Source organism: Bufo bufo, chromosome 1 (genome assembly GCF_905171765.1).
Source record: "Bufo bufo chromosome 1, aBufBuf1.1, whole genome shotgun sequence".
NCBI classification, from domain to species: Eukaryota; Metazoa; Chordata; class Amphibia; order Anura; family Bufonidae; genus Bufo; species Bufo bufo.
The window spans coordinates 316859902-316884892 of record NC_053389.1 but is presented as its reverse complement, the minus strand read 5'-3'; the positions used below and the strand labels follow the sequence as shown (position 1 = coordinate 316884892).

Below are 24991 nucleotides of genomic sequence, written 5' to 3'. Positions count from 1 at the left end.
GCATTGCAGTGATTGGCTAGCTGGAACGCGTCATTTGGTGCTATAAAGCAGCCGATGATACGTGTTCGGCTCAGTTTTAGTCAGGGAAAGATGAGCATAGGAAGGGAAAGACAGTGTAGGGACTTTTCAGAGACCCAAAAGTCCTTTTAAGGACTATTGTGTGTGATAGCAGCAATATATGTTTGTAGCGCAACCTGCGCTAAATTGCTCAGTCTTAGGGAGAGCTGTGCATAGGAAGAGACAGAGTGTAGACAGTGTTATTGGAAGATTTTTATTAAAAATACTTTTCAGAGACACAAAAGTCCTTTTAAGGACTATTGTGTGTGACAGTAGCAATATATATTTTTAGCGCATCCCGCGCGAAATAGAATCTAATAAGCCGCTGCAGACAGTTAAACTATCCGCGACACATCTCCTGTGTAAAGTGTGCGCATCCCTAAAATATCAGTGACATCCAGTGTACTTTTTCCGTAGACAGTATCTGCTGCGGACAGTGACATTAGCTGTGCCACATCTCCAGTGTAAAGTGTGTGCATTAAAAAAATATCTGACATCCATTACACTTTTTCGGTAGATGGTGTTCGCTGCGGACAGTGACATTAGCTGCACCACAACTCCAGTGTAAAGTGTGCGCATCCAAAAAATATCTGACATCCAGTGTACTTTTTCCGTAGACGGTGTCCGCTGCGGGGAGTGACATTAGCTGCACCACATCTCCAGAGTAAAGTGTGCTCATCCAAAAAATATCTGACATCCAGTGTACTTATTCCGTAGATGGTGTCCGCTGCAGACAGTGACATTAGCTGCGCCACATCTCCAGTGTAAAGTGTACGCATCCAAAATATATCTGTGACATACAGAGTACTTTTTCCATAGACGGTGTCCGCTGCGGACAGTGATATTAGCTGCGCCACATCTCCTGTGTAAAGTGTGCGCATTCCAAAAATATCTGTGACATACAGTGTCTTTTTTCCGTGGACGGTGTCCGCTGCGGACAGTGACATAAGCTGCGCCACATCTTCTGTGTAAAGTGTGCGCATCCAAAAAATATCTGTGATATACAGTGTACTTTTCTAATAGACGGTATCCGCTGTGGACAGTGACAATATCTGCGCCACATCTCCAGTGTAAAGTGTGCGCATCCAAAAAATATCTGACTTCCAGTGTACTTTTCCGTAGACGGTGTCAGCTGCGGACAGTGACATTTGCTGCGCCACATCTCCTGTGTAAAATGTGTGCATCCCAAAAATATCTGTGAAATACAGTGTCCTTTTTCCGTAGACGGTGTCCGCTGCGGACAGTGACAATAGCTGCGCCACATCTCCTGTGTAAAGTGTGCGCATCCAAAAAATATCTGTGATATACAGTGTACTTTTCCAATAGACGGTGTCCGCTGCGGACAGTGACAACAGCTGCGCCACATCTCCAGTGTAAAGTGTGCGCATCCAAAAAATATCTGACTTCCAGTGTACTTTTCCGTAGACAGTGTAAGCTGCGGACAGTGACATTTGCTGCTCCCACATCTTCTGTGTAAAATGTGTGCATCCCAAAAATATCTGTGACATACAGTGTCCTTTTTCGGTAGACGGTGTCCGCTGCGGACAGTGACAATAGCTGCGCCACATCTCCTGTGTAAAGTGTGCACATCCAAAACATGCAAGAATAATAGTGGCTCTCCCAGATTACTCCCTGGGGTGGTGCTCTTGTCTGGAGTGGCTCACCTAACTACTGATAAGTATAGAGATGATAGAAGTAAAGAAATCGACAGGCACTCTATATCTGGTTTTTATAGGATATTTATTGTTGGTTATTTTACAAAAGTTTAAAAAATATTTTTATTATTAAAATATTATATTATTAAAAGTGTATATTATTAAAAATCTATTGGTTGGTTGTTTTCTTGTTGGTTTATAATGAGAGATAGGGTGTTGTAGTAAGAATGTTCTGGGATTATCACCCAGATGGTGGTGGGGAGGTGAGGGGATGGTGAGGTATATGTGTTGGAAATGCAAATATCTAATCGATATTTAAATTGATGGGAGTAAATATTCGATAAATAATCGATAGGAAAAACAATAATCGATGAGAAAAATATAATCGATGAGCATCAATGTTCAATGAAAATTACACAGGATATAGTGAATGAAAATAATCAATAATAATAGTCGAAAAATTGGTCGAAAAAAATAAAAATAGTCCAAGAATGTCCAAGAAATACAACGATGATTGTCCAAGAAAAAGATATATAAAAATATAGAAGGTATAGATAAATATATGTATTTAAAAATTGTATATATAAAGACTATATATAAAGATAAAAAGGATTTTGAGTTAGTCCAGTATCGTTAGATGGTATTTTCAGGTACGGTAGTGTTCGTAAATACAGGCGATGTTGTCTGCCGTCAAAGGGTATTTTGTACAATGTTCATTTTTGATATTTATTTATTGCTGGTGGCGTCCCACACAGCAAATATTTTGTACTCACCCTGTAGTCCAAGTTTGGTTCCTGTATTGATGAAGCAGTAGCCGGTGTGATCCTCCTGGCGGTTTGCTTGTCCACGCTGTATGTTGCGCGCTCTTTCCTGCCGAGTTGGCGTCTCACCTGATCTAGCACATGGTTGTTTGCCGTTCAGCTTGTACCTTTTTCTTCGTATCCTTTATTTCGTAAAGAAATTCGTGTAAAATTTTGTATGTTGTTGCGATGATCCGAGGTCCTTTTAGCAAAGGCGTAGGTATTGGTGGGTAGTCGCAAGGATGATGCCAAGTTGCCAATGGACTACCCACCTTGCGCATCCCAAAAATATCTGTGACATACAGTGTACTTTTTCCATAGACGGTGTCCGCTGCAAACAGTGACGTTAGCTGCGCCACATCTCCAGTGTAAAGTGTGCGCATCCAAAAAAAACTCTGACACCCAGTGTACTTTTTCCGTGGACGGTGTCCGCTGCGGACAGTGACATTAGCTGCAGCACATCTCCTGTGTAAAGTATGCGCATCCCAAAAATATCTGTGACATACAGTGTCCTTTTTCCATAGACAGTGTCTGCTGCGGACAGTGACATTAGCTGCGCCACATCTCCAGTGTAAAGTGTGCGCATCCAAAAAAACTCTGACACCCAGTGTACTTTTTCCGTGGACGGTGTCCGCTGCGGACAGTTACATTAGCTGCAGCACATCTCCTGTGTAAAGTATGCGCATCCCAAAAATATCTGTGACATACAGTGTCCTTTTTCCATAGACAGTGTCTGCTGCGGACAGTGACATTAGCTGCGCCACATCTCCAGTGTAAAGTGTGCGCATCCAAAAAATATCTGTGACATACAGTGTCCTTTTTCCATAGACGGTGTCTGCTGCGGAAAGTGACATTAGCTGAGACACCTCAGTGTAAAGTGTGCGCATCCAAAAAATATCTGACATCCAGTGTACTTTTTCCATAGATGGTGTCTGCTGCGGACAGTGACATTAGCTGCGCCACATCTCCAGTGTAAAGTGTGCGCATCAAAAAATTATCTGACATCCAGTGCACTTTTTCCGTAGATGGTGTCTGCTGCGGACATTGACATTAGCTGCGCCACATCTCCTGTGTAAAGTGTGCGCATCCAAAAAAATATCTGTGACATACAGTGTACTTTTTCAATAGATGGTGTCCGCTTCTGACAGAGACATTACTAGGAGAACATCTCCAGTGTATCAAGTGCGGTTATAAAATGTATCTGTGACATACAGTGTACTTTTTCCGTAGACCGTGTCTGCTGCAGACAGTGACATTACCAGCGCCGCATCTGCAGTGTAATGTGTGCGCTTCTAAAATTTATCTGTGACATACAGTGTACTTTTTCCGTAAACGGTGTCTGCTGCGGACAGTGACATTGCCAGCACCACATCTGCAGTGTATTGTGTGCGCTTCTAAAATGCATCTGTGACATCCAGTGTACTTTTTCCGTAGTTGGTGTCTTCTGCGGACAGTGACATTACCAGCGCCACACCTGCAGTGTAACGTGTGTTCTTCTAAAATTTATCTGTGACATATTGTGTTCTTTTTCCATAGACGGTGTCTGCTGCGGACAGCGACATTTCCAGCGTTACATCTGCAATGTAACGTGTACGCTTCAAAAATGTATCTGTGACATCCAGTGTACTTTTTCCATAGATGGTGTCTGCTGCGGACAGTGACATTACCAGTGCCACATCTGCAGTGTAACGTGTGCGCTTCTAAAATGTATCTGTGACATTCAGTGTACTTTTTCCGTAGACTGTGTCATCATTTATGGTCGGAACTACGACGGTATCTGATCGTCTTCGAACCTCCAACTTTCGGTTTTGATTAATAAAAACATTCCTGGCAAATGCTTTTGCTTTGGTTCGTCTTGCGCCGTTCCAAGAATTTCACCTCTAGCGGCACAATACGGATGCACCCGGCCGTTCCTCTTAATCATGGCCCCATTTCCGAAAACCTACAAAATAGAACCAGAGTTCTATTCCATTATTCCTACCTGAAGTATTCAGGCGACCCAGCCTGCTTTGAACACTGTACATTTTTTCAATGTTTGGCTAAGCAGCATTCACTCTCCCATAATTTTTTTAATGGTCAGCTCAACCATAATGTATTAGAGCAGGGATGCTCAACCTGCAGCCCTCCAGCTGTTGTAAAACTACAACTCCCACAATGCCCTGCTGTAGGTTGATAGCTGTAGGCTGTCCGAGAATGCTGGGAGTTGTAGTTTTGCAACAGCTGGAGGGCCGCAGTTTGAGCATGCCTGCTTTAGAGGGTCAGCTCAGCAGCAGGCCCTCGCATATAATTTTTTAGAGGGTAAGATCACCAGCAGGCCCTCGCATATAATTTTTTAGAGGGTCAGCTCAACAGCAGGCCCTTACCTACAATCTTTTACAAGGTCAGCTCACCTGCACGCCCTCACCTACAATCTTTTAGAGGGTCATCTCACCAGCAGGCCCTCACTTACAATCTTTTTGAGGGTCAGCTCACCTGCAGGCCCTTACCTACAATCTTTTACAGGGTCAGCTCACCTTCAGGCCCTCACCTACAATCTTTTAGAGGGTCAGCTCACTAGCAGGCCCTCACCTACAATCTTTTTGAGGGTCAGCTCACCTGCAGGCCCTCACCTAATTATACCTAATTGGTAATTTGCGCGCATGCTGCCTTGCTTGGAAGTGGTAGCCGTAGCTGTTTCTCAGGCTCCCTCTCTGGAATCAAACCCTGATTCCCCGTTACCTGTGGTCACCGTGGTTGGAGCTGAAAATAACATTGAAAGTTGATAGGGCAAACATCCGAATGGATCGTCGCCATCCTTGGGAAATGTGCTCGGGCCCAGGTCTAGAGTCACCAAAGCGGCAGCAGGCCCTCGACCATAATGTTTTAGATGGTCAGATCAGCAGGCCCTTGCTCCAAATGTTTTTGAGGTTCACTAGCAGGCCATCAATCATAATTTTTCAAGGCTGTATATGATGCCCTTCTTTATGTGTAACAAAGGGTGTATTGTATGGCCGGTTCCCTGTAATTTTTGGCAGCCCTTTAACTTAGTGCATAGGCTTTATTAGTGAAGGAGTCCTACTACCTAAACAATTGTACCACAATGTGAATGAGGCCCTCCTTTATGTGATATACAGGTTGTATCGGAGTGCCTCTTCCTTGCAATTTTTGACATCACTTGCACTTTATATATAAGTAAATATACAGGAAAGAATGTTTCCTAACAATTTTTTTTCTAAAATCGATTTTATCTTTGGTTTTGTGCGCATTATTGTCAGTCTGTAAAATTGGCGTTCTACTCGGACAACATCATTCCCAGCAGTGACCTGGGAGTCCAAGAAGCATCCAGACATCCTCCCCATTCTGTTCCCGAACCATCTCTTCAGAGCAGGGGTGCCTGGTTTAATGCTCAGGTTTTCCCATTGACTTTCATTATACTCGGGTGCTTGGTAGAGCACCCAGGCATCCCGATGTGTTCAGCCCGAGCCCCTGAGCACCCGAGCACTATGGTGCTCGATCATCATTAGAATTAACCCACTCCTACCACAGTCAGGGCAGGATGGGATTAATTCACAGCCTGCAGGCTTACAGTTAAATTAAGAGATACATAGGATTATCTACCTTGTTGTGGTTGACAGTGGAATATGTCAAGCTCTGCTTTCTAGAATTCAGGCTTCAAAAAGTCAACAAAAATAAGGCTTTGTGACTTTTTAAGCTTAAGTTTTGTATTTTTTGCACCACTCACTTCAGTGTTGCAAAGTGCGTGGGTAACTGGATGTGGTTAGCTATGCTTATTAATTTCACTCCAGAGTTCCCTGCTGATGCCTTTTAAAAAGACATAAATTGTGTCGCAATTTTATTCCAGTAAAGGGATAGCTGTCACACGTAATGGGGAGGGGACAACACAAGAAAACACACAGAAGGATATAAACCAGAGTCTAGACCTCAAAGCTAAGGAAGAGGGATGGTGACCTCCTAGGAATCCCTAGATTTTTCCCTGACTCCTGCCAGTATGAGTAGACCCTGAAGGTAGAAAAACTCATACACCGGAACCTAGGCCCTGGAGACCCTGGAAGCCCTAGGAACTGTGGCAGGGAATGAGACTACTGGTTCTTTCCCAGATGAAGGACCCAGCATCTCCCTGAGGCCTAGAAACACAACACACAAGAGTCACAACAAAATGCACATCAAAAGCACTTATCTTTAAAGAGGCAATGGAGAATCCGGTGATCCATAGGAAAAACATACCATCTCAACAAACACCAATCAGGAATTATCAAACGCATGATAAGCAGTGTGAGAACCTCAGTGATGACCACAGGCAAAACCTGACAAGGGGTGTGGTCATTACTAAACAACAAATTGCAAGGTGAGAACAGAGACTGTCAGATATCCTCACGTGCTGCCAATCTCCCTGATCTTCTCACCTCTATCATGGGAGGGGCCGTGACAGTAGCATAGAAAGTGGAGTAATGTCTCAAGACAAGAGTGATACCTTTATAGATTTTAACTGTAAAATTTATCAAACGTGTAAAATTTTATAAAATCCTGCAATACTGACTTTAAATTTCCCATGATAAGTCCCTTCATAACTTTTGAACTGCATTGTACTTTATAGACAACCCCCTCTTTCCCCAATTGGCTAGACCTTACTTAGCTGATTCCTGACACTGGATCTTCGTTCCTTTTTCTGGCCTGTGACGCTCCACTGAGCCCCCTCATTGTAGACATCCGGTTTGACATTGCTGTAGCCAGTCACTGATGGCGTTGATGTCAAACTGGATGTTTAAAGCAAGGGAGCCCAGAGGAGCATTGCATGCCTGGAGGAAAAGGAGTGTGAAGCCAGCATAAAGAAGGAGGTAAACAAGCTTCTCTTCAGGGGAGGATTGGCCATAGACCGTACAAGGAAATTTCCCAATGGGTTGATGGCCAGGGGGTCACCTGAGTCCTCTTCACAGACACCAGCCACATATAGTATATGACAATCTGATCCTCTTAGCATTAATTAATGCTAGATGCATCAGGTACTTATGCACTTTTCTACTGCTGACAGGTGCTCTCCTGAATTAAACTGTATTGGTATCCTCAGGACAGTGATACAGTTAAATACTGTGACGGGGTGGCAGTATATATTGGATTAAGCAGTGGCTGAGGGACAGGCAACAGAGGGTTGTAGTCAATGGAGTATATTCAGACCAAGGTCTTGTTACCAGTGGGGTACCTCAGGGATCTGTTCTGGGACCCATATTGTTTAATATCTTTATCAGCAAAATTGCAGAAGGCCTCGATGGTAAGGTGTGTCTTTTTCCTGATGACAAAAAGATTTGTAACAGGGTTGATGTTCCTGGAGGGATACACCAAATGGAAAAGGATTTAGGAAAACTAGAGGAACGGTCAAAAATCTGGCAACTAAAATTTAATGTTGATAAGTGCAAGATAATGCACATGGGGCGAAAAAACCCAAAAGCAGAATACAAAATCAGTGATACAGTCCTAACCTCAGTATCTGATGAAAGGGATTTAGGGGTCATTATTTCAGAAGACTTAAAGGTAGGCAGACAATGCCATAGAGCAGCAGGAAATGCTAGCAGAATGCTTGGGTGTATAGGGAGAGGAATTACAGGTAGAAAGAGGGAGGTGCTCATGCCGCTCTACAGAGCACTAGTGAGACCTCATTTGGAGTATTGTGCGCAGTACTGGAGACCATATCTCCAGAAGGATATTGATACTTTGGAGAGAGTTCAGAGAAGAGCTACTAAACTGGTACATGGATTGCAGGATAAAGCTTACCAGGAAAGATTAAAAGACCTTAACATGTATAGCTTGGAAGAAAGACAAGACAGAGGGGATATGATAGAAACTTTTAAATACATAAAGGGAATCAACAAGGTAAAAGAGAAAAGAATATTTAAAAGAAGAAAAACTGCCACAAGAGGGCATAGTTTTAAATTAGAGGGGCAAAGGTTTAAAAGTAATATCAGGAAGTATTACTTTACTGAGAGAGTAGTGGATGCATGGAATAGCCTTCCTGCAGAAGTGGTAGCTGCAAATACAGTGAAGGAGTTTAAGCATGCATGGGATAGGCATAAGGCATCCTTCATATAAGATAGGGCCAGGGGCTATCCATAGTATTCAGTATATTGGGCAGACTAGATGGGCCAAATGGTTCTTATCTGCCGACACATTCTATGTTTCTATGTATATTGTGCTGCACTGTTGAATTTGGTTCTGTTAGGGTGGTATTTTGTGCTGCACTAAAGTATTGCTGGACCTGCCTACTTCTGTTGTCCCTGCCTACATAAGCTTCTACACCTTCTATCAATTTGAACGTACCTAAAACATGGGGCCTCTTTTCATTAACTCCCAATCTGCTCTGCTTCCCTTTAAAGGTCTGACTAAGTGGAGGGGTTTGCCAATTTTTCCTCCAATCTTGTTCTACCCTTTAGTGATGCATCAGAAGTCCATCAATAGTAAACTGAGGCCGAGAAATGTTGATCTTTCAAATAAATGAACAAAATACAATTAGTAACTTCTAAGAATAGGATATGTAAAAATATTTTTGCAGCGATAGTGACTAGTGAGATACGAATGTTCATATAAATACACTAGAACAGATTTATCACATTTATGAAAACTAATTTTTTTCTTTAGTGATTTTTGTAGTTTTATGCAACCCATTTATTTTTTGTTTGCAGTGATAGTGAGATGCCAATGTTCCTATAAATACCCTAAGACAGAGTTCAGATTTTTTTGTTTGTGAAGTGTCCCTATAAATACACTGGGGCAGATTTATGAAAAATGATGTTTTAGTGATTTTTTGCAGTGATAATGAGATGTGAATATACTTATAATTATACCGGACAGATTTATGAAAACTGATGTTTCTAGAGATTTTTTGAAGTAATAGTGAGATTCAAATGTCTGATTTTTAGTTATTTTTGCAGTCATAGAGAGATGCAAATGTTCCTATAAATACACTAGGGCAGGGAAGATCAATTTTTTGAAAACTTTTCTAGTGATTTTTGTGGAGTTGAGATGAGATGTGAATGTTGCTATAAATACTGTACATTGGGGAACATGTATGACAAATATCTAAAACACAAACTGTCACAATGCAGTTTACATTTTTTATAATGCTATTAAACATGAAAGCTGCATTGTGATTGGTTGCTATGGGCAACAAAGACCATTTTCTTTTAGGTAGTTTTCTCCCTCATTAAGCTGCATTTTTATGTGACTCATGTGTCTGCAATTAAGTCTCAAAAAGGAAAAAAATGGAAAGGCAGAAATTTACAAATTACTTTACTGTTCCTATAGAACGAGATCTACAAGAAAGGTCTGTGTACAAGTGTTGCCTTAATGAATTTGTGTAAGATATTAGTGGGGTTTTCTGTCAAGTTGAACTTACCTCCAATCCTGAAAATGGCTTCCCTGTACCCTTCCCTGTACTGATGGAGCATCAGTGTAGGACCTGCTACCCTGATCAATTCAGGGGACCCTGTGGGGTACAGGTTCCTCATTGTCATGATGTGTGTGGGTGCCAACAGTAGGACCCCCACCAATAGGGATTAACTTCAAATTACTCCTTTAAATATAAGAAGTATCAATGCTAAATCCAATTTCTATGTGACTAAGCTTTGTGTCAGATTTTGACTCAATTAATTGACAGCGACATACAGTACTGGTAACGTTAAAGAGGTTATCCTTCTTTTAGTGATGGCCTATCCTATACAACACCCCCGCCCCTGCCAATTAGCTGTTTGGGTGTAGCTTCAGTGCTGGAGGTCAGAGCTGGAACTACACAGCTCAATCAACTGTGCACTGGATTGAGCATGTAACTGCAGTGCTGCTCCCATTGCCTTCAAAGGGAACAGTGTTGTAGTTATGAGCTCCCTCCACTACACAAACAGAGCTGAGCAGTTCTGGTGCCGACTTCCAGCTCTGTAACTATTGTACACTCAAACTGCTCATCAGTAAGGGTACAGGGTGTCAGATCCCCACCGATCAGCTCTTGCGGGCAGGGTCCTCTCCCCCTCTATACCAGTCTGTTAATAATGTCTTGTTTATTGTATTCTTATCATGTGTGTAACCACTTCTTGATGCAAAGTGCCATAGAATTAATGGAATAATAATCCCGAGAATAGTTCCTCATGTAATAAAAGCTGGAATACCTCTTTAAGGATATACTTGTGATATTTAGGGCCATATTTACATATTGCAAAGCAATCCTTCCATTCTTCGATGGTTGCGGCATCTTAAATCAATACTAAAGCCTTTCAGGGGTTGATTAAATAAATAAATAAATTGTACTTACCTCATCCATTTGAGTGCAAAGAGGCTGCCACGGCTATCTTGCCTGAATATTCCCTTTGCTATTGTAGTAGAAATAACTAGAGTTGAGCGAACACCTGGATGTTCGGGTTCGAGAAGTTCGGCCGAACTTCCCGGAAATGTTCGGGTTCGGGATCCGAACCCAACCCGAACTTCGTCCCGAACCCGAACCCCATTGAAGTCAATGGGGACCCGAACTTTTCGGCACTAAAAAGGCTGTAAAACAGCCCAGGAAAGAGCTAGAGGGCTGCAAAAGGCAGCAACATGTAGGTAAATCCCCTGCAAACAAATGTGGATAGGGAAATTAATTAAAATTAAAATAAAATATATAAAAATAAACCAATATCAATTGGAGAGAGGTCCCATAGCAGAGAATCTGGCTTCACGTCAGCAGAGAATCAGTCTTCATGCCATAGCAGAGAATCTGGCTTCACGTCACCCACCACTGTAACAGTCCATTGTCATATATTTAGGCCCCGGCACCCAGGCAGAGGAGAGAGGTCCCGTAACAGAGAATCTGGCTTCATGTCAGCAGAGAATCAGTCTTCATGTCATAGCAGAGAATCAGGCTTTACGTCACCCAACACTGGAACAGGCCACTGTCACATATTTAGGCCCAGGCACCCAGGCAGAGGAGAGAGGTCCCATAACAGAGATTCAGGCTTCATGTCAGCAGAGAATCAGTCTTCATGTCATAGCAGAGAATCAGGCTTCACGTCACCCACCACTGGAACAGGCCACTGTCACATATTTAGGCCCAGGCACCCAGGCAGAGGAGAGAGGTCCCATAACAGAGATTCAGGCTTCATGTCAGCACAGAATCAGTCTTCATGTCATAGCAGAGAATCAGGCTTCACGTCACCCACCACTGGAACAGGCCACTGTCACATATTTAGGCCCAGGCACCCAGACAGAGGAGAGAGGTCCCGTAACAGAGAATCTGGCTTCATGTCAGCACAGAATCAGTCTTCATGTCATAGCAGAGAATCAGGCTTCACGTCACCCACCACTGGAACAGGCCACTGTCACACATTTAGGCCCTGGCACACAGACAGAGGAGAGAGGTCCCGTAACAGAGAATCTGGCTTCATGTCAGCACAGAATCAGTCTTCATGTCATAGCAGAGAATCAGGCTTCACGTTACCCACCACTGGAACAGGCCACTGTCACATATTTCGGCCCAGGCACCCAGACAGAGGAGAGAGGTCCCGTAACAGAGAACCTGGCTTCATGTCAGCACAGAATCAGTCTTCATGTCATAGCAGAGAATCAGGCTTCACGTCACCCACCACTGGAACAGGCCACTGTCACATATTTAGGCCCAGGCACCCAGGCAGAGGAGAGAGGTCCCATAACAGAGATTCAGGCTTCATGTCAGCAGAGAATCAGTCTTCATGTCATAGCAGAGAATCAAGCTTCACGTCACCCACCACTGGAACAGGCCACTGTCACATATTTAGGCCCAGGCACCCAGACAGAGGAGAGAGGTCCTGTAACAGAGAATCTGGCTTCATGTCAGCACAGAATCAGTCTTCATGTCATAGCAGAGAATCAGGCTTCACGTCACCCACCACTGGAACAGGCCACTGTCACATATTTAGGCCCAGGCACCCAGGTAGAGGAGAGAGGTCCCATAACAGAGATTCAGGCTTCATGTCAGCAGAGAATCAGTCTTCATGTCATAGCAGAGAATCAAGCTTCACGTCACCCACCACTGGAACAGGCCACTGTCACATATTTAGGCCCAGGCACCCAGACAGAGGAGAGAGGTCCCGTAACAGAGAATCTGGCTTCATGTCAGCACAGAATCAGTCTTCATGTCATAGCAGAGAATCAGGCTTCACGTCACCCACCACTGGAACAGGCCACTGTCACATATTTAGGCCCAGGCATCCAGGCAGAGGAGAGAGGTCCCATAACAGAGATTCAGGCTACATGTCAGCAGAGAATCAGTCTTCATGTCATAGCAGAGAATCAGGCTTCACGTCACCCACCACTGGAACAGGCCACTGTCACATATTTAGGCCCAGGCACCCAGGCAGAGGAGAGAGGTCCCATAACAGAGATTCAGGCTTCATGTCAGCAGAGAATCAGTCTTCATGTCATAGCAGAGAATCAGGCTTCACGTCACCCACCACTGGAACAGGCCACTGTCACATATTTAGGCCCCGGCCGGCACCCAGACAGAGGAGAGAGGTCCCGTAACAGAGAATCTGGCTTCATGTCAGCACAGAATCAGTCTTCATGTCATAGCAGAGAATCAGGCTTCACGTCACCCACCACTGGAACAGACCATTGTCACATATTTAGGCCCAGGCACCCAGGCAGAGGAGAGAGGTCCCATAACAGAGATTCAGGCTTCATGTCAGCAGAGAATCAGTCTTCATGTCATAGCAGAGAATCAGGCTTCACGTCACCCACCACTGGAACAGGCCACTGAATACACGTTCAGACAAAACGCTGGCCGCCGGGCAGGCCAGCACCTCCAAGGCATAAAAGGCTAGCTCTGGCCACGTGGACAATTTGGAGACCCAGAAGTTGAATGGGGCCGAACCATCAGTCAGTACGTGGAGGGGTGTGCACAGGTACTGTTCCACCATGTTAGTGAAATGTTGCCTCCTGCTAACACGTTCCGTATCAGGAGGTGGTGCAGTTAGCTGTGGCGTGGTGACAAAACTTTTCCACATCTCTGCCATGCTAACCCTGCCCTCAGAGGAGCTGGCCGTGACACAGCTGCGTTGGCGACCTCTTGCTCCTCCTCTGCCTTCGCCTTGGGCTTCCACTGGTTCCCCTGTGACATTTGGGAATGCTCTCAGTAGCGCGTCTACCAACGTGCGCTTGTACTCGCGCATCTTCCTATCACGCTCCAGTGTAGGAAGTAAGGTGGGCACATTGTCTTTGTACCGGGGATCCAGCAGGGTGGCAACCCAGTAGTCCGCACAAGTTAAAATGTGGGCAACTCTGCTGTCGTTGCGCAGGCACTGCAGCATGTAGTCGCTCATGTGTGCCAGGCTGCCCAGAGGTAAGGACAAGCTGTCCTCTGTGGGAGGCGTATCGTCATCGTCCTGTGTTTCCCCCCAGCCACGCACCAGTGATGGGCCCGAGCTGCTTTGGGTGCCACCCCGCTGTGAACATGCTTCATCCTCATCCTCCTCCACCTCCTCCTCATCCTCGTCCTGCTCGTCCTCCAGTAGTGGACTTCGAAGAGACTGGCCTGAAAGTGCTAAAAATGACCCCTCTTCCTCCTCGGCCACCTCCTCTTCCATCATCGCCCTAAGTGTTTTTCTCAAGGAGACATAGAAGTGGTATTGTAACGCTGATAACGGCGTCATCGTCACTGGCCATGTTGGTGGAGTACTCGAAACAGCGCAACAGGGCACACAGGTCTCGCATGGAGGCCCAGTCATTGGTGGTGAAGTGGGGCTGATCCGCAGTGCGACTGACCCGTGCGTGCTGCAGCTGAAACTCCACTATGGCCTGCTGCTGCTCGCACAGTCTGTCCAGCATGTGCAAGGTGGAGTTCCACCTGGTGGGCACGTCGCATATGAGGCGGTGAGCGGGAAGGCCGAAGTTACGCTGTAGCGCAGACAGGCGAGCAGCGGCAGGGTGTGAACGCTGGAAGCGCGAACAGACGGCCCGCACTTTATGCAGCAGCTCTGACATGTCGGGGTAGTTGCGAATGAACTTCTGCACCACCAAATTCAGCACATGCGCCAGGCAAGGGATGTGCATCAAACCGGCTAGTCCCAGAGCTGCAACAAGATTTCGCCCATTATCGCACACCACCAGGCCGGGCTTGAGGCTCACCGGCAGCAACCACTCGTCGGTCTGTTGTTCTATACCCCGCCACAACTCCTGTGCGGTGTGGGGCCTGTCCCCCAAACATATGAGTTTCAGAACGGCCTGCTGACGTTTACCCCGGGCTGTGCTGAAGTTGGTGGTGAAGGTGTGTGGCTGACTGGATGAGCAGGTCGAAGAAGAGGAGGAGGAAGCTGAGTAGGAGGAGGAGGAGACAGGAGGCAAAGAATGTTGCCCTGCGATCCTTGGCGGCGGAAGGACGTGCGCCAAACAGCTCTCCGCCTGGGGCCCAGCCGCCACTACATTTACCCAGTGTGCAGTTAGGGAGCTATAGCGTCCCTGGCCGTGCTTACTGGTCCACGTATCTGTGGTTAGGTGGACCTTGCCACAGATGGCGTTGCGCAGTGCACACTTGATTTTATCGGACACTTGGTTGTGCAGGGAAGGCACGGCTCTCTTGGAGAAGTAGTGCCGGCTGGGAACAACATACTGTGGGACAGCAAACGACATGAGCTGTTTGAAGCTGTCTGTGTCCACCAGCGTAAATGACAGCATTTCATAGGCCAGTAGTTTAGAAATGCTGGCATTCAGGGCCAGGGATCGAGGGTGGCTAGGTGGGAATTTTCACTTTCTCTCAAATGTTTGTGAGATGGAGAGCTGAACGCTGCCGTGTGACATGGATGAGATGCTTCGTGACGCAGGTGGTGGTGTTGGTGGTACATCCCATGTTTGCTGGGCAGCAGGTGCCAACGTTCCTCCAGAGGCGGAGGAAGAGGCCGAGGCGGAGGCAGCAGCAGAAGAGGCCGAGGCGGCAGCAGCAGAAGAGGTAGCAGGGGGAGCCTGAGTGACTTCTTTGTTTTTAAGGTGTTTACTCCACTGCAGTTCATGCTTTGCATGCAGGTGCCTGGTCATGCAGGTTGTGCTAAGGTTCAGAACGTTAATGCCTCGCTTCAGGCTCTGATGGCACAGCGTGCAAACCACTCGGGTCTTGTCGTCAGCACATTGTTTAAAGAAGTGCCATGCCAGGGAACTCCTTGAAGCTGCCTTTGGGGTGCTCGGTCCCAGATGGCGGCGGTCAGTAGCAGGCGGAGTCTCTTGGCGGCGGGTGTTCTGATTTTGCCCACTGCTCCCTCTTTGTCTTTTGCTACGCTGTTGGCTCGGTCTCACCACTGCCTCTTCCTCCGAACTGTGAAAGTCAGTGGCACGACCTTCATTCCATGTGGGGTCTAGGACCTCATCGTCCCCTGCATCGTCTTCCACCCAGTCTTGATCCCTGACCTCCTGTTCAGTCTGCACACTGCAGAAAGACGCAGCAGTTGGCACCTGTGTTTCGTCATCATCAGAAACGTGCTGAGGTGGTATTCCCATGTCCTCATCATCAGGAAACATAAGTGGTTGTGCGTTAGTGCATTCTATCTCTTCCACCCCTGGGGAAGGGCTAGGTGGATGCCCTTGGGAAACCCTGCCAGCAGAGTCTTCAAACAGCATAAGAGACTGCTGCATAACTTGAGGCTCATACAGTTTCCCTGATATGCATGGGGGTGATGTGACAGACTGATGGGCTTGGTTTTCATGCGCCATCTGTGCGCTTTCAGCAGAAGACTGGGTGGGAGATAATGTGAACGTGCTGGATGCACTGTCGGCCACCCAATTGACTAATGCCTGTACCTGCTCAGGCCTTACCATCCTTAGAACGGCATTGGGCCCCACCAAATATCCCTGTAAATTCTGGCGGCTACTGGGACCTGAGGTAGTTGGTACACTAGGACGTGTGGCTGTGGCAGAACGGCCACGTCCTCTCCCAGCACCAGAGGGTTCACTAACACCACCACGACCATGTCCACGTCCGCGTCCCTTACTAGTTGTTTTCCTCATTGTTACCGTTCACCACAATAAGAAAAATATTATTCAGGCCAATGTATTGAATTAAAATTCAGGCCTTTTTTTACAGACACCTAACACTGTCTGGCTATCTATTTAGGTACCGTATTACACTAATACAGGCACACAAGTAATGACAGATTTGGTTGAATATAAATGTGAGGCCTATATTTTACGCGCTGTGTGACAGATATACCTTTAATCACAGAATTAGACTTGTATCTGCACGGTAGCGTGTGTGTTAAGTTTTTCAGACTGACACTATCAGCACCTTGAATCTAAGATATTTTTTTGGGGATAGATTTAAAGTAGGCCTGATATAGCAGAAAACAACTTATTTATGAGAATGGCAAATTTGGGAATAGTTTTTCAACCCAGAACAAAAACTGTGCTTTTACGGTCACTACAAATAATTTGACCAGCTAAAACAGTACAGATTTGGTTGAATAGAAATGTCAGGCCTATTCTTTACGCGCTGTGTGACAGATATACCTTTAATCACAGAATTAGACTTGTATCTGCACGGTAGCGTGTGTGTTAAGTTTTTCAGAATGACACTATCAGCACCTTGAATCTAAGATATCCTTTTTGGGATAGATTTAAAGTAGGCCTGATATAGCAGAAACTACTTATTTATGAGTATGGCAAATTTGGGAATAGTTTTTCAGCCCAGAACAAAAACTGTGCTTTTACGGTCACTACAAATAATTTGACCAGCTAAAACAGTACAGATTTGGTTGAATAGAAATGTCAGGCCTATTTTTTACGCGCTGTGTGACAGATATACCTTTAATCACAGAATTAGACTTGTATCTGCACGGTAGCGTGTGTGTTAAGTTTTTCAGAATGACACTATCAGCACCTTGAATCTAAGATATCCTTTTTGGGATAGATTTAAAGTAGGCCTGATATAGCAGAAACTACTTATTTATGAGAATGGCAAATTTGGGAATAGTTTTTCAACCCAGAACAAAAACTGTGCTTTTACGGTCACTACAAATAATTTGACCAGCTAAAACAGTACGGATTTGGTTGAATAGAAATGTGAGGCCTATTTTTTACGCGCTGTGTGACAGATATATCTTTAATCACAGAATTAGACTTGTATCTGCACGGTAGCGTGTGTGTTAAGTTTTTCAGAATGACACTATCAGCACCTTGAATCTAAGATATCCTTTTTGGGATAGATTTAAAGTAGGCCTGATATAGCAGAAACTACTTATTTATGAGAATGGCAAATTTGGGAATAGTTTTTCAACCCAGAACAAAAACTGTGCTTTTACGGTCACTACAAATAATTTGACCAGCTAAAACAGTACGGATTTGGTTGAATAGAAATGTGAGGCCTATTTTTTACGCGCTGTGTGACAGATATACCTTTAATCACAGAATTAGACTTGTATCTGCACGGTAGCGTGTGTGTTAAGTTTTTCAGAATGACACTATCAGCACCTTGAATCTAAGATATCCTTTTTGGGATAGATTTAAAGTAGGCCTGATATAGCAGAAACTACTTATTTATGAGAATGGCAAATTTGGGAATAATTTTTTAAACCCAGAACAAAAACTGTGCTTTTACGGTCACTAAATATAACTTGACCAGCTAAAACTGTACTGATTTGGAGGAATAGAAATGTCAGGCCTATTTTTTACGCGCTGTGTGACAGATATACCTTTAATCACAGAATTAGACTTGTATCTGCACGGTAGCGTGTGTGTTAAGTTTTTCAGAATGACACTATCAGCACCTTCAATCTAAGATATCCTTTTTGGGATAGATTTAAAGTAGGCCTGATATAGAAGAAACTACTAATTTTGAGAATGGCAAATTTGGGAATAGTTTTTCAACCCAGAACAAAAACTGTGCTTTTACGGTCACTAAATATAACTTGACCAGCTAAAACTGTACTGATTTGGAGGAATAGAAATGTGAGGCCTATTTTTTACGCGCTGTGTGACAGATATACCTTTAATCACAGAATTAGACTTGTATCTGCACGGTAGCGTGTGTGTTAAGTTTTTCAGAATGACACTATCAGCACCTTGAATCTAAGATATACTTTTTGGGATAGATTTAAAGTAGGCCTGATATAGCAGAAACTACTAATTTTGAGAATGGCAAATTTGGGAATAGTTTTTCAACCCAGAACAAAAACTGTGCTTTTATGGTCACTAAATATAACTTGACCAGCTAGAACTGTACTGATTTGGAGGAATAGAAATGTCAGGCCTATTTTTTAGGCGCTGGGTGACAGGCTCAACTTGCCCCTGATGTAGTATATGGCCAAAAAATAACCACACTGTTGATAGTTAAATGCACTTGGGTGACACAGGCTCAGCCTGCACCTGATGTAGGATATAGCAAAAAATAACCACACTGTTGATGGTTAAATGCACTTGGGTGACACAGGCTCAGCCTGCACCTGATGTAGTATATGGCCAAAAAATAACCACACTGTTGATGGTTAAATGCACTTGGGTGACACAGGCTCAGCCTGCACCTGATGTAGGATATAGCAAAAAATAACCATACTGTTGATGGTTAAATGCACTTGGGTGACACAGGCTCAGCCTGCACCTGATGTAGTATATGGCCAAAAAATAACCACACTGTTGATGGTTAAATACACTTGGGTGACACAGGCTCAGCCTGCACCTGATGTAGGATATAGCAAAAAATAACCACACTATTGATGGTTAAATGCACTTGGTGGTAGCTTGTGCTGGCGCACCACAAGCCACAAAATGGCTGCCGATCACCCCAGAAAAAAGTGATATAAAAACGCTCTGGGCAGCCTAAAAAAAGTGAGCAATTCAATATCAGCACTTCAATGATCCACAGCTGGAGATCGATCACTGAATTAAGTATTTTGGAGGAGTTAATCTGCCTAATCTCACCCTAACGTCGCAGCAGCAACCTCTCCCTATGCTTGAATCAGCAGAGTGACGTGCAGCTCTACGTGACCCAAGCTTATATAGAGGCTGGGTCACATGCTGCACTGGCCAATCACAGCCATGCCAATAGTAGGCAAGGCTGTGATGGCCTCTTGGGGCAAGTAGTATGACGCTTGTTGATTGCCTGCTTTGCAGCCTTTCAAAAAGCGCCAAGAAAGCGCCGAACACCGAACCCGAACCCAGACTTTTACGAAAATGTTCGGGTTCGGGTCCGTGTCACGGACACCCCAAAATTCGGTACGAACCCGAACTATACAGTTCGGGTTTGCTCATCCCTAGAAATAACCTAACTTTGAAATGTATTTAATAAGTTTAAAAATATTAAATTCCAGCACTTCTTAAAATTGAAAGTCTTCAATGAATATCCATAAAAACAGGAAATACAATCCAAACTCTAAGCCATTGTAAACTAAAAGGGTTCCTGCTCATAATTCAGTATCAAGAACACCTCTAGTTTTTAAAATGTGTAGCCTTTGAAAATGTGTAGACTTTGAACTGTATCAACAATTTTATGGATATTAAATTAGTGAGGACATTTATCAAACTGGTATAAAGAAGAACTGGCTTAGTTGCCCAAAGCAACCAATCAGATTCCACCTTTCATTTTCCAAAGGAGCTGTCAAAAATGAAATGTGGAATCTGATTGGCTGCTATGGGCAACTAAGCCAGTTCTAATTTATACCAGTTTGATAAATAACCCCATAAGACTTTAGGAAGCTCTGGAATTTTTTTTTTACATTTTAGATTTGTGCTGATGTGGGCCAAGGAGTTTTTTCAGCAGATTTTGATCAGATTCAGTTGAGCTGAGATGGTGCGCATTCTATTTATTTATGCTTGTTATATTAAAGTTTTTTTTTATAATTATATCTTGCCTGTGGGCCAATTATATTTTGATATTATTGCATATATGCTATTACTTTTGACATACAAATACTTAAATAGACTCTGATGGCAATGAACTTAAGTAACTGATGCTGTAGTTCCCGATATACGCCTCAGAGCGCCGCTGTTCACCAATAAGGAAAATATTCTACAAATCCAGAATCACCTCCATGATGTAGACAGTGTTCAACAGAAAGAAGAAATACACAGCATTTCACACTAGGATGTGACATGGTTCAGACTCCTAAGAAGAAAGACCTCTCTCTGATTCTATAATTCCACTGGATTATAACAAGAAACTCCACTGTTATATTTCTGGTAGGAAGAAGGATGGCTGGATTAAAACTGCAGGAAGGACAATTAATCAAAGGACTCAGATGGCAAGTAATATTTCCATTTTTATTTTCCTGGATGTGTCATTCAGTCTCTGGTCAGATTCATTACTCTATTAATGAAGAATTAAGAAAAGGTTCAATTGTTGGAAATTTAGCAAACGATGTTCAATTAGATGTGAAGGATCTCTCCAGAAGGAAATTACACATTGCATCTGATCTGTCAGAGAAATATTTCAGTATAAATCTGGATAATGGAAACCTATACATTGCTGATAGGATAGACAGGGAGACATTGTGTAGAGCTGCAGCTGATTGTGTCCTTACATTTGATGCTGTGGTAGAAAATCCTCTAAATGTCTTCACTGTTAAGATTGATATTCAGGACATAAATGACAATCCTCCTAAATTTCGTCATAACATATTGACATTAGAAATGAGTGAATTGACCTCTCCAGGAAGAAGCTTTGTTTTACAAAATGCAGAAGATTTGGATATAGGTATTAATTCTCTGATAAGCTACAAAATCAGTACAAATCAGTATTTTTCTCTTGGAGAGAAGGTCAGCTCTGATGGCAGTGTATTTCCAGAGCTTATACTGGAGAAACCTCTAGACCGAGAGACACAAGACAAGCATGAACTCATTCTAACAGCTTCTGATGGTGGAAATCCTGTACAGACAGGCTCTGCCTTAATTAGTATAATTATCAATGATATCAATGATAATTCTCCAGTATTTACACAAGATGTATATAAAATAAGTGTTAGGGAAAATATACCGGTGAATTCAACAATTCTGCAGGTCAGTGCAAGTGATGATGATGAAGGAGTCAATGCAAAAATAACTTACTCTATTAGTACCACAGTAGATAATATTCTTGTTGATTCCCAAAATGGAGAAATTAGAACATGGGGAAACTTAGATTATGAAGTAAGAAATTATTATGAAATTTCCGTGCAAGCGCAAGATGGAGGAAGCCTAGCTGCTCATGCTAAAGTTTTAATAGAAATAACAGATGAAAATGACAATGCTCCTGAGATTTCTATAACCTCATCATCAGATCATATTCCTGAGGATTCCAACCCTGGAACTGTAGTGGCTCTGATTAAAGTTCATGACCGTGACTCAGGAGAAAATGGTGAAGTTCAATGTGCAATAAAAGGTGATTTACCATTTGAGTTAATATCATCAACTGGAAAGTTCTATAAAATTATTACAAAGAGTGCTCTAGACAGGGAAAAAGCATCATCCTACAACATCACAATACAAGCCTCAGACAAAGGTTCTCCTGAAATGAGTTCTAGAAAAGTTATACAACTGGGTATATCAGATATCAATGACAATGCACCAGTGTTTGAAAAGTTGATGTACTCTGCATTTGTGACAGAAAATAATTTACCAGGAGCTTCAATATTTAGAATTCAAGCAAGAGATATGGACAGTGAAGACAATTCAAAGATAACATATTCTATAATGACCAAAGCTAATAAAGAAGATTCCCTGTATTACTATATCTCTATAAATCCCATAACTGGGGTCATTTATGCTCAACAGTCATTTGATTATGAGAAACATAAAGAATTTAATATCCAAATCATTGCCAGAGACAGTGGATCCCCATCTCTGAACAGCAGTACAACACTAAAAATATATATAGTCGACCAGAATGATAATTCACCAATTATTCTCTACCCATCACCAGAGGTTGATAGTTCAACATTTGAGATGGTTCCTTGGACTTCTGAAAAAGGATCTTTAGTATCTAAAGTGGTGGCAGTGGATGTTGACGCTGGACACAATGCCTGGTTGTCTTACTTTTTACAGTCTTCAGAACCATCAGTCTTCACCATTGACCAGCACACAGGGGAGATAAGGACTTCACATTTATTTCAAGAAAGAGACATCATGAAACATGGAATTGTGGTTCTAGTAAAAGACAATGGGATTCCATCCCACTCAGCTTCAGTCACTATAAACATGGTGATTGCAGGTCATTTTCATCAGATCCTTCCTGAGCTGAGCAGTCAGTCTAACAAAGAAGAATCTCAGTCCAACCTACAATTCTATTTGGTAATAGCCTTGGCATTGATTTCTTTTCTCTTTATGTTGACTGTGATTATTGCAGTTGTCTCCAAATATAAAGAGTCAAAGTCTTCTACCACATTTGGATCTATGAGTACAAATCTATATCCACCAGTTGATCCCAGATTCATTTCACAATTCAACAATGGAACATTACCTCTGCCATATTCCTATGATGTTTGTGTAACTCTCGATCCACATGACCAGGAATTTGCATTTCTTAAACCTCAGCACAATGTTCCAGTTGACAGTCTAATAGATGCTGATGATTCTGGCATTGGAAATGAAATGTTAAAGAACTGTCCACCTATAGAAAATGTCATTTCACAGGTATGTTTTTATGACATTTGTTAATCAGCATTTATCTGTTGATACTTTAAGGGAACCTGTTACGCTGAAATGGTGTCTAAGCTGAAGGAAGCATGCTATAGAGCAGGAGATGCAGAGCAAATTATTAAATAGTTTTGTGGGAAAAGATTCAATATAACTCGGATTTTATTCATTTTTATTTCTTGCTCATTCTTAGTTTTAAAGTCGAGGAGGCGGTCCTATCAGTGATTGACAGCCTTCCCTCTCAGACTGTAATAGCTGTCAATCACTGATAGGCCCTCCACCTTGACTTCAAAGAAAATAATGAACAGAAAATTTAAATGAATGAAATACAACTTATACTTATAATCTTTCCCCACAAAACTATGTATTAATCTGCTTATTTCCTCCTGCTCTATAACATGCTGCTTTCAGATTAATTAGCATTTTCATGGTGACAGGTTCCTTTTAAAAGATTTCTCTAGAAGTTTAGTATTGATGGGCTATCATCAGGATAGGTCATTAATATTTGATTGGTGGGGTAAAACTACCAGCACCCCTGCTAATTAGTCATTTGAAAAGGCCGTATCTAGGCATCTTACTAAGCCAGTGTGTCCTGAGTCACATGAACTAGGCGTAGCTCAGTCACACTCATGTTTACTATTGCAAAAATTTATATATGTATATTTTTTATTTTGCTTCTTTACGAATGAAAAAAGGGGGGGTGTATGTGTGTACACAGTCTGTTATACTATTTGCTAATACTTATAACTATTCCTATAACTTTCTAATTTTTTATTTTCTGCATTTCACTTTTTATAAATTTTTATGATTTTTTAAATGAATTTATTTACTTATTGTAATTTTTATTTATTTATGAAAAAGTGAATTATTTAGTGATGATCAAGCATGCTCTGCCAAACACCGAGCATGCTTTTTTTTGCCTGCTATGCAGCCAATAAACGTGCAGGGAGGTACTGGCACGCACTGTAATGCCGTAGCGATGTTAGCTACTGTCATTGCAGGTGCTATAAAGCACCAGATGATATGTGTTCGGCTCAGTTTTAGTCAGGGAAAGCTGAGCATAGGAAGGGAAAGACAGTGTAGGGAGTGTTATTGGAAGATGTTTATTACAAAAACTTTTCAGAGACCCAAAAGTCCTTTTAATGACTATTGTGTGTGATAGCAGCAATTTATGTTTGTAGCGCAACCTGCGCTAAATTGCTCAGTCTTAGGGAAAGCTGTGCATAGGAAGAGAGCATCCTGCGCTAAATAGCATCTAATAGGCCGCTGCGGACAGTTAAAGTATCCGCGACACATTTCCTGTGTAAAGTGTGCGCATCCCTGAAATATCATTGACATCCAGTGTACTTTTTCCGTAGACGGTGTCCGCTGCAGACAGTGGCATTAGCTGCGCCACATCTTCAATGTAAAGTTTGCGCATCAAAAAAAAATCTGACATCCAGTGTACTTTTTCTGTAGACGGTGTCCGCTGCGGGCAGTGACATTAGCTGCTCCACATCTCCGGAGTAAAGTGTGCTCATCCAAAAAATATCTGACATCCAGTGTACTTTTTCCGTAGACGGTGTCCGCTGTGGACAGTGACATTAGCTGCACCACATCTCCAGAGTAAAGTGTGCGCATCCAAAAAATATCTGACTTCCAGTGTACTTTTCCGTAGACGGTGTCAGCTGCATTTGCTGCGCCACATCTCTTGTGTAAAGTGTGTGCATCCAAAAATATCTGTGACATACAGTGTCCTTTTTCCGTAGACGGTGTCCGCTGCGGAAGGAGACATTAGCTGCGCCACATCTCCAGTGTAAAGTGTGCGCATCAAAAAATATCTGACATCCAGTGTACTTTTTCCGTAGATGGTATCCACTGCGGAAAATGACACTAGCTGCGCCACATCTCCTGTGTAAAGTGTGCGCA

General features: G+C 43.2%; 1 protein-coding gene across 16 annotated transcripts in view; it reads left to right on the top strand.

Moving 5' to 3' along the window:
* Nucleotides 1-24991, top strand: part of LOC121008795 (protocadherin gamma-A5-like) — a 321828-nt gene that overhangs the window by 209821 nt on the left and 87016 nt on the right. The window contains exon 1 of one of the 16 annotated variants that reach the window (XM_040441594.1): nucleotides 20329-23080. The exons of 14 other annotated variants lie outside the window; for them this stretch is intronic. In XM_040441594.1, coding sequence (XP_040297528.1) covers nucleotides 20666-23080 — 2415 coding nt within the window. In that variant the 5' untranslated portion in view covers nucleotides 20329-20665. Of the gene's footprint in view, nucleotides 1-20328; nucleotides 23081-24991 lie in introns of those variants that run through there. One more of the 16 variants, XM_040441538.1, reaches the window with a different exon arrangement.